Source organism: Thunnus thynnus, chromosome 12 (assembly GCF_963924715.1).
Source record: "Thunnus thynnus chromosome 12, fThuThy2.1, whole genome shotgun sequence".
Classification (NCBI taxonomy): domain Eukaryota; kingdom Metazoa; phylum Chordata; class Actinopteri; order Scombriformes; family Scombridae; genus Thunnus; species Thunnus thynnus.
The window spans coordinates 28683094-28698559 of NC_089528.1; the positions used below are offsets into that span (position 1 = coordinate 28683094).

The following is a 15466-nucleotide window of genomic DNA, read 5'->3' on the forward strand; positions in this document are numbered from 1 at the left end:
ATTCTAATTTTATTTGTATAGCACTTTTCAAGCTAGGAGCACAAAGTGCTTTCCATAGACAACATAAAAAACAATCACAAATATAAAAAGAAAAACACAAGAACAGCAAAATACAAGACCATATAAAAGAAAGTACTAATAAATCATCCAAAACAAGTGAAACTATTAAAATAAATTTAAAATCAGTTGGTTGCGCAGCAGAGCTGTATTATTTAAACACACAGGACTAGTTGTCAGGCAAAAAGGCAAGTCTGCAAAATTGTGTCTTAAGAAGGATTTAAAAGCAGAAACAGTGTCAGCAGATCGAATACTAACTGGAAGACTTTTCCAAAGCTGAGGTGCAAGTACAGCAAAGACTCGATCACGCTTTGACCTAGACCTGGACTCTGGAACAAAAGGGGTTAGACTGCATTCACACCAAATCCGGCAATCCGGCACCATGACGCAAGGGGCTTCGGTGGTGGGGGCGTGTAGTTTGAGGTACTGGTGAGACGATGTAATACGATCCAGGGAGTCGAGTTGAGTCTGCAGATTAATACATCTAAAGATTTATAGAAGCCAAAACACAGCGCAGCGGTTTGTAAAACTCACAGACAGGATCTTACAGCTCTGGAAAGTTATCACAGCGGCAACTGTTTTACCTTTCATCGCGATGATCATGAGGTATCGTATGAAATAGTCGAATAAAGTGCTCAAGTTACATCAGTAGTCCACCAGGTATGTGCGCTTGCAGGTGTATGATTGGTCAACACAGCGTTACGGGTTACATTTAGGCAAAAATTGGGTCCTTTCAATGTGGCATTCATGTAATGTCGGAATAATCGGAAAAATGTGATTCCGACGGGGAAAATTCACGTGAATGCCCCTTCAAGTCAGAACAACAACTTGGAAAGTTGGCGAAAATTATGGTACACGACTTTCCGAAAGTTGACGTTGTATACGCAGGAACATGGCGGACGAAAGTAAATGTTTAATTGATGATAAGAAACTTTTCACTAATTCACGTATTACATTTATTTTTTTTGCTCAGATGTTATTTGTAATATGGTAGTAGGTTCTAACCGTTAGATGCTGTCCATGTTGTATTCACATTAAGACTTAAAAGCTCATGAACACACCGAAGTCGGAAAAACTGGACCAGACTTCGCAACTCGCGAAGTGGGGCTGTCCGAGGAGCACATGAATGCAGCACAATTTCTTGCAGGACGGTCGCTGTAGTTTTGAGCCCAATGCAGTCCCCACCAAACGCACTGCCCCCGTTCAAATGAATAGAGGGCTGCCGTTTTTTTCACGCATTGCCGGATTTGGTGTGAACGGGGCCTGACATATAGCCTTCGTGGTCACACACGTTAGTATGTATGCATGGTGTACAGTATTTTGAAGACAAACTGGTCCGTGTTCCGGTGTGGCTCTCCTAGGCTTGACGCAGCTCCGTGTGTGAACTGTGAAGATGTTTTGTATGGGTGATTTTTTCACGTTTTGTCCGGTTATAACCGCCTCTTCTCTCCGGGCCTGAGGTGTAACTCGGATATGAAGGTTTAAAACGCCGCTCGTCGCTTCAGAGTGTCAGGTTAGTGAAGCTTTGTGTCGCTATTGGTGACGATGATGTTGTTGTTGTTTTATTCATCGGTGACCGTTACCTCTGCGGGTTAGCTATGCGGCTAGCTGGGATGTAGTAAAAACCTCAAACTGGTGAACGTGTTTTGTTGTGCCACTGAACGCCAAACTCCTTAAAAAAAACGTCAAATTTACACATATTTTCCGACCTGTTGGGCTTCACACGTCGTCGATCGTAAGAAAATATTTTCACGTTTGTCTACCCTTAAAATTTGCACATAGTATTTTGCCAATTGCTCTCCGTTCACTTGTTTTCACCGACCTATTAATTCTGTAGGTTAGATCCAAGTCTTCAATTAAATTGCTTAGTTAATTGAATGAAACTGCTGTTAAGTGAATATTATGCAGGCCGAATTTATGAGTAGGACCCCATCGATTGAGGCATGTGTACAATTTGACCAAAAGTATTAAGTTACATTAACCTACATTGAAAACAAGTTAAATCTGCTAGATCGTGTATGGGGTTCAGTGAGACTTTCTCCGCACAATTATTAGAATTTATAGGTTACTGGAGCTCCCGATTTGAATGCACATAAGGCACAATTGGCAACGAATATTGGTTAAAACAGATATCAGATAAACATTATATCTAATAGTCTTCATTATACACTAACTATCACATTGTACCTTTCACATTTTAGGCAATTTTACAGGGTTTTGTTACATCAGAATCAGAAAGAAAATCGTCTTTATTTGCCAATATGTTTACGCATACAAAGGTGAGGTAATTCAACACAGGCAACATTAGGGACAATTGCAAGAGGCAAATACAGAAATGCATATACATACATTCATACATATACACATACATACAACAACATACAGTGTCTATATACAGGTGAAATCGTTTCTATAAACATTGATACAAATAGTACAAAGGTGTGTAAGAGTGCTGAAATAAATATAGAAAAAGGTAAAAAAAAATATAGGTAAAAAAAATGGTAAGCTACTTTATATACATACAGTAGGTAGTTATGTACGGTATATACAGCCTGTTTGAATATACAGTTATGAATTAACATATATACTTGTTTTATCAATTTTTGAAAGGCGAACAGTCATCATGTAATACAAGGACTGTACATATGAGTACATGTGGGTGTGGTAAGTAACAAAACAAATAAGTAAGAAAAATAAATAAATTCAGTTATTAAACAACAACAATAATAGAACAATGCTTAATAAAAATAAATGAACATAATAATAATAGAACAATACATGATAAAAATAGATTAATATGTTAAGTGAATTGGTTTGATATAACAATAGAAAGATGCTTTCACAGATATGTTGCAGCAGTGTTGGACTATGCATTTAAATGTCATGCTTTTAATGTGAAGCCTGTCTTGCCGGTGTCTGTGGTAGGGTTACGTCTCTTTAGCTTGACGCAGTTGTTTTCAAAACAGCGGCTGAGAGCAGCTGAGCACTGCGGTGTTTCTGAGCTGAAGCTATCCGAGCAGCCCGTCTGCAGACTCCTCGGACTTCTCTCGTTTCACACTCGTTTTCCTCGACGGACACTCTCCTTTTCCTGTTTTTTTCAAAAAATTTTATACTGTACATCTCCAGGGATTTACGCTGGAATATAATCACTAAATGACAGCCTCTCTCGCCTGCTGGGAGGACAGCTGGTGCGGTGAACGTCGGGGAGGGAGGGGAGGGGATGTGGTGGTGGGGGGGTGCCCTTGGCTTGGGGAGAAGGAGTTAGGAGGAGAAGAGGGGGGACACTATCATGCAATATACTGAAAGAGTACTGTACTGAAAGGGGCCATTGTGACTGTGTGCTCTTTTTTTTTGGCAGGGGTGTCAGGGATGCGGCGCAGGCTTTGCAAGTTCATTTCATCCCTGCCAGCCGCGGAGCAGCAGCGTCCTGCTGAGAGAAGGAAGCCGTCCAGTGGAAATGTTGTGCATCTGCAGGGAGCCGTGGCCCCGGAGCTCAGCCGGCAGAGCTGAAGAGGCCTGAGCGGTCTCCACCTTACGGATTAGATGGTGGCAGAAGGCAAGAGTGCATGACAAGATAAACAAACACTGAGGCCGTGCTGCCTGAGCTGCAGATAAGCAGTTGTGTTGCTTTTTCTGGGGCCTTTCTGGGTACCATAGACTCTGTCTGTGGGAGTAGATGTGCCCATTAATAATACATGTAATGGGCAGCAGCCCCTGAACTGTAGGCTTGGAACTGGGCCGGTTTGTTTTTCTAACCCTTAAAGAAAGGTGACTGAAAAAAATGGCTGACCACGAGGAGGCAGAGTTGTCCGAGTCCCTTCAGAAGGAGGATGAGTTCTCTAGCGAGCAGGAGGAGCCGGGTACGAACTTTAAATCTAAAAGTCTGCCAGTATTAAACGAAGAGGCGCCTCAAGAGGAAACCTTACTGTCTAGTTCAGCGCGGATGTCCATAACGGTGGAAGAGAGCGCAGAGTTTATCCAGCTCCCAGCCAAGACTGAGTCCTTTCAGACGGAGTCCCCGACGAGAACGAACTACACACCCAACCCGGGGAAGTCGGCGCTGAACAGGCCGAGCTCCTACATGGAGAACACGGAGATCCGTAGGAGTAAAAACATGGCGAGGAGGAAGCCCCCGGGGTTTTTTGCTTCCAGGCTGGCGCGGATTCGTCTGCCCAGCAGGAAGTACCTAGCTGTTCTCATACAGGACTCTCGCTGCTTCCTGTTCTGTATGTGCTACCTGACGTTCATCCAGTCGCTCATGGTGTCGGGCTACCTGAGCAGCGTCATCACCACCATAGAGAAGAGGTACAGCCTGAGGAGCTCTGAGTCCGGCCTCCTCGTCAGCTGTTTCGACATCGGGAGCCTCCTGGTGGTCGTCTTCATCAGCTACTTTGGCGGGCGGGGTCAGAGGCCTCGCTGGCTGGCGGTGGGAGGGGTTTTCATTGCAGTGGGCGCCGCTCTCTTCTCCTTACCTCACTTCATCTCCCCGCCATACCAGATCCAGGAGGTCAACTCGTCCTCGGGCAACGAGGGCCTGTGCATGAACAGCAACGCCAGCGGCAGGGACCGCGTCGACATCACCTCCTGTCCCAGAGACCAGGAGGGCAACGAGCACAACCTGTATGTGGCGCTGTTCGTCATCGCCCAGATCCTGGTGGGCATGGGATCCACGCCCATCTACACCCTGGGACCCACCTACCTGGACGACAATGTCAAGAAGGAGAATGCCTCGCTGTATTTAGGTAAGAGTTTGTGTGGATGTGCTCTACCGCCAGCAGCTGGTCTCACTAATTAGTTTCCTCTACCTTTTAAATTTCGAGCTAATCAGTGAAATCAGCTGCCCGGTGATTGGTTTGGATCAAAAACAGCAGGCGTTTGGGTCTCAGTGACTTCCCTTGTTGTATTTTTATTCTCTGTATACTCTAGTCCTCCAGAGAAACCATGTTAGAGGTTTTTTATTATTGTCTTTATTTAATTAGATCCCCATTAGCCACTACCAAGGTAGCAACTACACTTCCTGGGGTCTACACAAGTAAACATTACATCATAATGGAAAACAGTAGTGGAATAAAATTCAGGGAAAAAGGGGACAAAAAACAGTTTATTAGCAACAGTAAACTACTAATAATGATAACAACAATGACAACAAGTACCCACATTATATCTAAAAAGTCAAAATATGGCAGTTGTACCACCAAAGCGTGACTAAAAATAAAACAACAAAGAAATTCCTTGTTAATGATCATAAAGTCAGATATTCTGCAGATATCTAATTGGAGAGGGGTTGGTGTTCTGTGTCATTAGGTGTTTCTTTAAACTTGAAATGTGTAGTATCTGATGGCAAACCATTCCATATTTTCATTGTTTCATTGTCTTGCATTAGTTTTTGAGACAGGAAGTGAAAAACAACCTTTTGATACGTGCCTAGTATTAAAGTTATGGCCGTTACTACTATATGAAAGTTGATGGTACAGGACATTTGGGATTTTAGACAATGAAATATTTCTCATAAAACAGAGCAGGGAAATAAACAAACCATCCTGTCCCTCACCAATGACCAACCTAAGGTTATGTGCATTCTGATGATGTTACAGTTCAGAACGAGTCGTGCGGCTCAATTCTGGACCAACAAAGCGAACTACAAAAGACAATGTTCACAAGTAAAAGGAGGTTAATATCACCCCTTGTGATGGAAAATCTCAGCAAAACAAAATTAAATTGCGACTGATGCTCATATTTGGGGCATTTCTTCATGTATTCTAACATGTGTTTAGAGAGGAAGAGTGAGTTTGAGTCACTGCTAAATATACCATATTCAGGATTATTATTTGTATACATCTCTGGTCGCTGATTTATGTGTTGCGTACTCAAGCGCCGCAGTAAGCACTGTGGTGGCAGAGTGGAACTGAACTCATTTACACTGACTGTGAAAGCAGAGATGTTTGGGTTAACCGTGGTCAGCTGTGCCATCTCTGACAGATTAAAAGTAGTCTGTGTGAATGTGGAAGTTATTCAGTCTAATAGCACCTGTCTGAAATTGGTTTGTCTTTGTCTTTGGGGAAAAAAACCCATAAATGTACTGCTTCTGTCTGACCTCCACAGTCTGATGAAGTGGAGTCATTTATTGAACCCAGCAGGGTTTTTTTAATGTTATTTAAATTTATTTGGCCAGGACATGTAGTTCCAAGCTAGCAAAAGATATGCCAGGTGGTGGCTCACCGTGTGCAGGCAGATCGCTCAATGTTTAGCGCTCCGTGGTCAACATGCTACACAGAATGCATCCGAAACTTGAGATTTATAAAAGTAAAACATGTAGAGCTGCAGCAATTAGTTGGTTAATTGATTAGTTGACAACTATTGAATTAATCGCCAACTATTTTCATAACCCATTACATCGTTTTTAGGAAAAAAATGCCCAAATTCTCTGGTTCCAGCTTCTTAAATATAAATATTTTCTGGTTTCTTTAGTCCTCTATGACAGTTAACTGAATATCTTTGGGTTGTGGACAAAACAAGACGTTTGAGGGCATCATCTCAGGCTCTTAGCAACAGTGAGCAACATTTTTCACCATTTTGTGACATTTTATGTACCAAAAAACTAATAAATTAACCAAGATAATCCACAAATTAATCGATAATGAAAATAACTATTAGTTTCAGCTCTAAAAATATATTTCAAAGTTAAAGTTTACTGTTGGAGCAGCTAATAACAGCACAGTGCAGAAAATATGCTGGGTGTCTGCTAAAACTGGATATTTTCTTGAGAGGTGTACATTTGTGAGATCATTAACTTCATTTGAATGGCATATGATTATATTTTCAAAATATAGCCAATTTGTGGGATCTCCTGGACAGATTTCTCAGCAGAACTGCTCAAACAGTGAGATCCTTGTACATACATATCTGATCCGTACATTACAGTGTTATACTGGTTTACTGGTGAGGTACCACTGCAGTAATGGTGGCTTCCCTACTTCTGTCGACAAACTGAACCTCACATTTCATAGAAAAAGACAATTCAAAATGCTTTACATATTGTGTTAAAAACGTTAAAAAAGAAAAACAAAGTCTGAGACTGAAGATGTGTTGGCACGTTGCTACTCCTGAGCTGGAAAAACACAAGATGATTTTTACAGTTCTAACTGTTAAAACACTCAACACACTTTGTAAGGGCTGGTTGCAAGCAGCAGATGACTAACCACAGTATGACAAATAGAAGCTGTTTGGAAAATACCGAGCATCCAAAAGGACAGAGGAGTGTAGATGCTATTTTTTTCATATGACTCTGGGCTGCGGTTTTAATCCAATGTGATGTCTTCCACAAAGGTGCAACAAACTTTTCAGTCACCTTGTAAACCTACAGGTGTTGAGTGTTTCATATATAACACAGGTTTTTTTTTTTTGGGGGGGGGGGGGGCTATAAGCGTGTTCTTATAAAATGTTATAAATAAAATGCAGTCCAGTACATCAACACCACACACTATGACCTCGATAATAAACAAAGTAGTAGAATCAGGCTCTATCTATCACCTTTCTGACAATGTCAACAAAAACTGAAAATGTATAAGCATTGTATTGAACTAATTCAGAATTTATGGCAGAGCTGTTGTATTGGATTGCATTAGATTGTACAGGTGTTCCTAATAATGTGCTCAGTGAGTGTATATGCACAGGATTTTTAAAAAATGTTTTATTGTCTTAAAACATGGAGTCTAAGGGGACGCAAAAGTAGCTGTTCTGACATTGATCAACAGATAAAGACCATTCAATGTCATATGAAAACAGATCTCAACAAAATGATCTATATTAATTAGAAATAAAAAAAAATATGTATCCAAAAATATAAAATACATAATCAGTTTTACATGCAAAATCAAGATCTGAAAAATAACTGTAGCTGTGAAGGAAATGTGGAATAAAAAGTACAATATTTCCATCTGAAATGTAGTTGAGTGAAAGTATAAAGAAGCATAAAATGGAAATGCACAAGTAAAGTACAAATACCTTAAAATTGTACTTAAGTACAGTACTTGAGTAAATATACTTTGTTACATTTTACTACTGCGTTTGAACCAACATCTGCACAAAGGCTGACAGGCAGGAAGTTGAAATCAAAGGCCTTCAGTTTCTCTGAGCCGTTTTTTCGGCACCGCCATGGCCTACATGTCAGACACTTGCTCCAGAAAGTTCTGCAACCGAATCGACTATATAACCTTCGAACTGCACCCCCCCCGCCCCCCCTCCCTTTCCCTTTCACAAGCTTCCCCAGAAGTTCTCGCCCCAGTAGCCTCAAACAAGGTAAAGCCTAATTAAACCAACAAATGAGAGCTTGGTTATGAAAGAGAACAGGGGCGGCAGAGTGCATTCCTGCCGTTGGGACAGAAAGTAGAAGTCCCACAGAGGCTCGGCTTCGGTTAGAGACCTTCATTTTTTAATAGGACCAGTGGAGCAAAGACAGGAAGGCTTTGATCAGTGGAGTTGGTGTTAAAATGTCACCTGCGAGGAGTCTGGGGAGTGAAATGAGATTGGACACCTCCCTGGTTGTTATAAAAGCTTAAAAAAAATACAAGTCTAGACAAGAATTTAGACAAAGTATGAATTTAATAGCATTCATTCTGAAGTTGAAAAGAAATTTGAATGCTACATTTGCAATAAAAGAAGACAACAAATTAAATTAAAATTAGTTTAGTAACCAGAACAGTGAAGTTGCTCCCAGCCACCTGCCAAATGCTGTTGAATATTTGGCTGTGGATCAGTGGAGCAGCTAGTCGGGGGTACAGGGTTACCTGAAGGGCTCTGGAAAATATGTAAAAATAATTGTTTTAAAGGGGGCATATTATGCACATTTACATGTCTTTATTTTTAATCTGGGGCCTTACTTGAATATCTTTGCATGATTTACAGGTCAGAAAGCTCCTTTTTTAACTCATACTCGCCCTTTATGCAGCCCCTCAGTTCAGCCTCTGTCTGAAACAGGCTGTTTTAGCTCCTGTCCCTTTAAGGCCCGCCTCCCGATGAGCCCACTCTGTTCTGATTGGTCAGCTCTTGGAAGCTGCCCCTCAGCAGACTCACAATGTTTGTTTACAATAACTTCTGGGAAGAAAACTCCTGCGTCACCCGTGTTGAGCAAACTGGAGCAAGGAACAACTGAGATATACTCTCAACTGAAGAGAAATTGGTTAAGTCTTGTTGTGTATGGGGCTGCCGGGTAAGAAGAAATAGTGGAGAAGGGTTTGGGTTTTTCAATGTGTATGAGTGTGTGTGTGTGTGTGTGTGCGTTTGTAACTCGTCCCACAGTATCAAACTCAGTTGACTTGATAAATGGTCCGTTTTGTTTTCCCACAACCCCAAATCAGTTCAGTTCAATCCAGTTTCACAAACATAAAAGAAAGACAACTCAAAACTCAAAAGTCTGCTCCAGGTTTTGCCACTGATCCCTACAAAACAAAACAAACCAAAGACACTAGCAAAGCAACATAGCACATAAAATGAGCACAGCAGAATCGTTGGACCACCTTGTTTAACTAAAAATCTTTAAACATTACAGTTATGGCATTAGGAAATTGTGAAGGGCATTTTCTTTTTACTATTTTCTGACATTTAATAAACCAAACAATTAATCAAATAACTGACAAGCTTATCAACAGATTAATAGATAATGAAAATGTTCATTAGTTGCAGCCCTGGAGCTGACCTATTTCTGTCTAGATAGGATACCTTTTTTTCCAATTGAGGGCAGACAAGCATACAAAGCCTGTTGCCCAGCTAATGCAGAAACACTTAGTCAATTAATTGATTAGTTAATTGACACAAAATGAATCTGTAACTGTTTGACCACCATTTAGCAAGCAAAAGCCCCAAACATTTTTTGGTTCCAGCTTTCCAAATGTCAGGATTTGCTGCTTCTCTCTTTTTTTTTATCATTTTAAATGGAACACTGTTGCTGTGTTTCCCCTATAATTTTTTCCAGCAGCGGTGCCGTTGACAGTGCGCACAGCCCACAACACCAGGACCCATATTTGTGCAAATCAGTGGTGGAATAACTACCATAGAATTGTTCCAGACGTCTGTAGAGTCATGTGCATGTTAATTTAATGGAGCTTTTGACAGCAGAAGGGCTCTGGAGGCCCAGATAGATGTAGTTGTTACAAATGTGGAAGAATGAAATGCCTCAACACAGAAAATGTACACTGTTTTTTTTTTAACATTATAGACTAAGTTATTATGGTTCAAAACAAGATGATTATGTGTTTTTTATGGCTGCTACAATATGATAACTGATAATTTTATGATTATAAATGCAAAAATGTGAGGATGACAGTTGGCATTTTAGATTGACAAGTCTTTTTTCTAATACAAAGTTTACAGCATTCACCATCCCTACAATAAAGAATATATTCTTTATTATAAACTTGTTTGTAACAAACAGTTTATCTTTTTAATATTTAGACTAATTAACATTTCATTCTGTGACCTGATTAATGGTTGAAGCCATCAAACTCCACTGTTTAGAAAAATTCAGGTCTTTAACAATAAACTGGTTAACATCTCTGTGGCATCATTCATCCTCTCTTCTGTCTTCCTCCTTCTGCTGCTGCCGCTGGTCAGACTCACTGCTGTAGGTACTGCTGGTAGAGAGGAGGGGCTGCTGTTTAAACTCGCTGCTAAATGGACTGTACTTGTATAGCACCTTTCTAATCTTCCGACCACTCAAAGTGCTTTTACACTACGAGTCACATTCATCCATTCACACGCTGAGTGGATACAGGAGCTGCTCACTGCTGTAGGTACTGCTGGTAGAGAGGAGGGGCTGCTGTTTAGACTCGCTGCTAAATGGACTGTACTTGTATAGCACCTTTCTAATCTTCCGATCACTCAAAGTGCTTTTACACTACGAGTCACATTCACATACATTCATGCGCTGAATGGATACAGGGGCTACCATACAAGGTCCCAACCTGCCCATCAGAGGGAACTAACCATTCACATACATTCATACACTGATGGCACAGTCATCAGGAGCAATTAGGGTATCAAATTCAGTATCTTGCCCAAGGACACTTCGACATGCGGACTGGAGGAGCTGGGAATTGAACTGCTGATCTTCCGATTAGTGGACGACCCGCTCTTCCTCCTGAGCCACAGCCGCCCCTGCTGTAGGCACTGCTGGTAGAGAGGAGGGGCTGCTGGTCAGTGATTCACTGCTGTAGGTACTGCTGGTAGAGAGGAGGGGCTGCTGGTCAGGCTCACTGCTGTAGGTACTGCTGGTAGAGAGGAGGGGCTGCTGGTCAGGCTCACTGCTGCAGGTACTGCTGGTAGAGAGGAGGGGCTGCTGGTCAGACTCAAGTCTACAAGAATTCAACACATTTTCAGATATTTAGCTAATTAGACTCAATCATTACACACAGTGAATGTCCATTTTGAGCTTGTTTGTAACAGTTCACTATTAGCCTAACAACCTCTGCATAGCTGTAAAACATAGCGGCCGTGGATGAGAGGGGAGCGGGAGTTGATTGCTGGAAGTCGAAGACGTATTTAAGTTTATGATCTGCTTGTTCAACACTTGTTTGATAAATTGCTTGTGCTGTCTCCCTTACTGCCAAATTTTTTAAGACTCACAGCAGCGAGCAGTTATAGTCGACGCTGTTGAAAGCATACAGGAGAAACACTGTGTTGGTACGACCTGACAAGGTATTTGAAGACGTCACCTTGGGCTTTTGGAAATCATGAAGGACATTTTTATAATTTTCTGTCATTTTAGATTCAGATGAATTGATTTATCCAAAAAAGGAAACAAATAGACAGATGCAATCATAATAAAAATAGTTGTTAGTTGCAGCTGTACCTGCAGCTCAGATAGAATTAATTAACTTTTTTTCTGTGATTTTCCTGCTCTGAAACAGGACACTTGGAGGAGTTTGTGGGAATTTTAGATCAAACTCTGTATCAACTAATAATTCAAATCACTCTAACCTTCAGCAAAATAAAAACATGGCCTGTCGTGGGTTGTAACTTTATCTGCTGTATCAGCCACTTTGGCAAGGAACCAAGAAGTGTTTGGATGGCGAGACCCAGTAAACTGTGGTATTCAGTTGCCAGTTTGTGACAGCTGAATGAAAACATTTGTTCGCCAGCACGACAATTTACGGTCAGCAATGGCAGGACAGTGCAGAGCACCACATGCTGATGTGGTTGGTTGGTTTAATGGCAGCTGACAGCTTCTCCAGTCACTGGAATGAGGACACAGTCCGTTACAAACCAGGACTTGGCTTGAGGAGACGTTGCAGGGTTTTCATAGACACAAATCCCAGTTCAAACCAGCAAAGTCTCCCAAGTCAGATGCTGGAAAAGATTGTGTGCTATTATTTACCACAGTAAGCAGCTATGGGAAAGTATGTTTTATACATCATAGCTTGCTGCTTTATCATAACCTGTTTCTCACTGTAAAAGGCCAAATCTTGTCACATACAACAAAGCATGTAAATTGTTAACAATTTAGGAAATAAAACTATCTTTTATGTCCTCTTGCCTCACGAAACAACATTTATGTAATTGCATGTACTATTATGTTTTGAAAGATCTTAAGTTTATATTTTTTTTCTTTGAAATGCTTTTCAAGTGTTTCTAAAACTTTTCATAGTCATTTGGAGCCCTCATTTGCAGATTTGACTCTCCTTCTCCTCTTGCGTGACTTCACATCTGCAGTCTGTCTGATTTTGACCATGAACTCTGCACAAAGAGCTGACTGTGCACACATAGGCCTCTTATGCTACTCAACCTACTTAGGTTATTATGTTAGTGGCAGAACATGAGATGAGCAGAGACAGATGATGTCTTTAGTAAATCTGGATTTAGCCATCTAGATAGACCACCGCTGTATTCATTTACCCCACTGCTTTATCTCTGCAGACGCTTTTAAAACAAAGATTGATCGAGGGCTTACTAAAGCAAAGGGGGAATTTCCTGGCACGGGCTCACGTTAAATGAAATCAATCGGTACCATTTGTCTTGTAATCCCACGTCAGATCAAAGGTGTCTTCTGTTTTCTCTCAGCTGCTAATGGAGATAAAAGGCCAATTGGGAGGAAGAGTTAAACTTTAAATTTTAGTGGATCTTAAGTCAGAAGGCTTTGTATAGCGGGAACAGGGTCAGCCCAGCAGCAATACAATGCAGCATATTCTGTTTGGGCCCTGCCCTGCCTCAAATAATAAGCACAAGGGACGTCTCGCTGGAACAAAGATGGGATTTATTCCTGGTAATTTGTTATTGAAAGGGGAATCCAACTGATGACAAGCCCCAGTTCACACAAGACATGAGCTTTGAAGTTACTTAACGTTTCTAATACTGCCGTTATTGGTGGTAACTGCTGGTACACTACATGGTCAGAAATACTGTTTGTGGACAACTGACCATTGCACCCATACCATTGCTGCTACAACAGTTTCCACTCTTCTGGTTTCAGGCTTTCCACCAGATTTTGGAACCTGGCTACAGGGATTTTCTCCCATTCAGCCACAACAGCATTATATTGCTGTACTGTGAAAGTCATGTATCCCCAAAATGTCAGTTTTTCATGAGCTCATTTTAAGAGGTAGAATTTTCTCAGTCCATAAAGGAACGCTTGATCCCTCGGTTAATTTGTTATATTCAAAATGACCAAATTTGGAGATGAAGGGATCCATAAAACAGTAGTTTATGGATTAATTTCCTCTGTTTACTGCCCTGAAAATGTATTTCATTGGTATTATTTTTCTACTTTTATTTTATATTACTTATTAGCTAGTTGTGACAAGAGTTTGGTGAAGGGCCTTTCCTGTTTCAACGTGATAACATATTTGGCTGCAATAATCACAAAAAAACTACAAAATCCTAGAGGGTCTTACTACTACTACTACTACTATAAAATACAAGTAAATTAATAGTGTAAATTTTGTGCAGTGTGTTCTTTAGGCCTAAACAAATGCACCTCCTTTGTCATAAAACATTTGAAATCTGCAGGGTTTACATTTGCTAACAGTCTTCTTATTCTTGCCTGCGCTACATGCTTGCACATCACTTTCTGCAGTCAGTGGAAATCTGTATTGCATCACCTGCTTGCTCATGAGTGTGTGTGTGTGGTGGTAGAGCATGATTTACATACAAAATGAGGACCCGCTCATCAAAGCATTGGTCCATACATCTACTACTGGTCTTAAACTCCACACGTTACATTTAAGCAAAGTTAATAAAACGAGAAAATTAAACTAATAAATTAAAGACTCTGCTGCAACAATGATGAACAAAACCATCCGCTATAAAGCAACAGCTTTAATGTGACAATTAAAAAGTCCATTAAAGTGCCTTTTAAAGAAAGAGTTGAAGTAAATAATGGATATAATTTCGATGATACCAGCAGGTTCCAAAGTAGCTGGGGCTCTTTGCAGCTCATGTTTTTAAATACCAGCGTCTTCAGTCTGTAGATTGCAGACCGGCTGTGAGCTAAAAGGTTAAAAGCCCTGTTAAACAGCTGGTGGGCAGATCATGCTGTACCTTTAGAAGTCGACTCTGTTCTTCAAATCAGTTCAGAAACACACATGATATTGACTTTCTCATTTACTTTTAAATCTATCTGCTATATTTGGCTCTAAAGCAAATTTTGGCTGAGAGGGTAGCAACAGATATAACCGAAATAAGAAGAGGTAAAGACAGATATTTTGAAAATTCAAGTAGAGGAAGCAGGCTGGCTTCATTGTCTTTACAGCACAGTTTTGTGCCAGAATTAGTGCGGCACACTTGCCGTCAGCTGTAGAACAAACATTCTGGTCCATGCTGGCCCTGCTTTGCGTTAGCCTACATATGAGGTCATGCCCAAAAGCGTGACAGACATCCATTAGAATAATTCAGTACAATATTGCTTTGTAACCCCAATAAGAGATGCTCTGTTTGGCTCCCATGCAAGGCAGCAGGCCACGCTGCAGCCACTTGAAATTTTAATGTGCCAGCTCAGAGACGCAATATGTTCCTAACTAGATTCAACAGCGGCGTGCTGCTTGGCATGCTCATCATATCACCGCAGTGTGTTCGTGACCTCAGAGAGTTCATATCTATTCTAGGTTGTAATCCATGTACAGAACTGAACTGGTCACACACTTTCTATAATAATAGAATAATGAGTGTACCGAGGAATGAACTGTCGCCCGGTGTGACAGTCTACATGTTCAACTAGAATAAAAACAGATTTTCTGTCAGGCTTCACTAACTATTTTTTGGAGCTGCAACAATTAGTTGATTAGCCAATGGACAGAAAATTAATTGCCAACTATTTTGATAAACCATTAATCGTTTTGAGTCATTTTTTTAAAGGAAAAAATGCCAAAATTCTCTGCTTCAAGCTTCTTCAATGTGAAAATTTTCTGGTTTCTGTAGTCCT

The 15466-nt window shown here is 40.8% G+C and overlaps 1 protein-coding gene across 2 annotated transcripts in view; it reads left to right on the top strand.

Annotated features, from left to right (window-relative positions):
* Positions 1-1234: 1234 nt before the first annotated feature.
* Positions 1235-15466, top strand: part of LOC137194632 (solute carrier organic anion transporter family member 5A1-like) — a 51277-nt gene continuing 37045 nt past the window's right edge. Inside the window, exons 1-2 of one of the 2 annotated variants that reach the window (XM_067606730.1) lie at positions 1235-1570; positions 3416-4799. In XM_067606730.1, the coding sequence (XP_067462831.1) occupies positions 3839-4799 (961 nt within the window). In that variant the 5' untranslated portion in view covers positions 1235-1570; positions 3416-3838. Of the gene's footprint in view, positions 1571-3036; positions 3246-3415; positions 4800-15466 lie in introns of those variants that run through there. The other variant, XM_067606731.1, reaches the window with a different exon arrangement.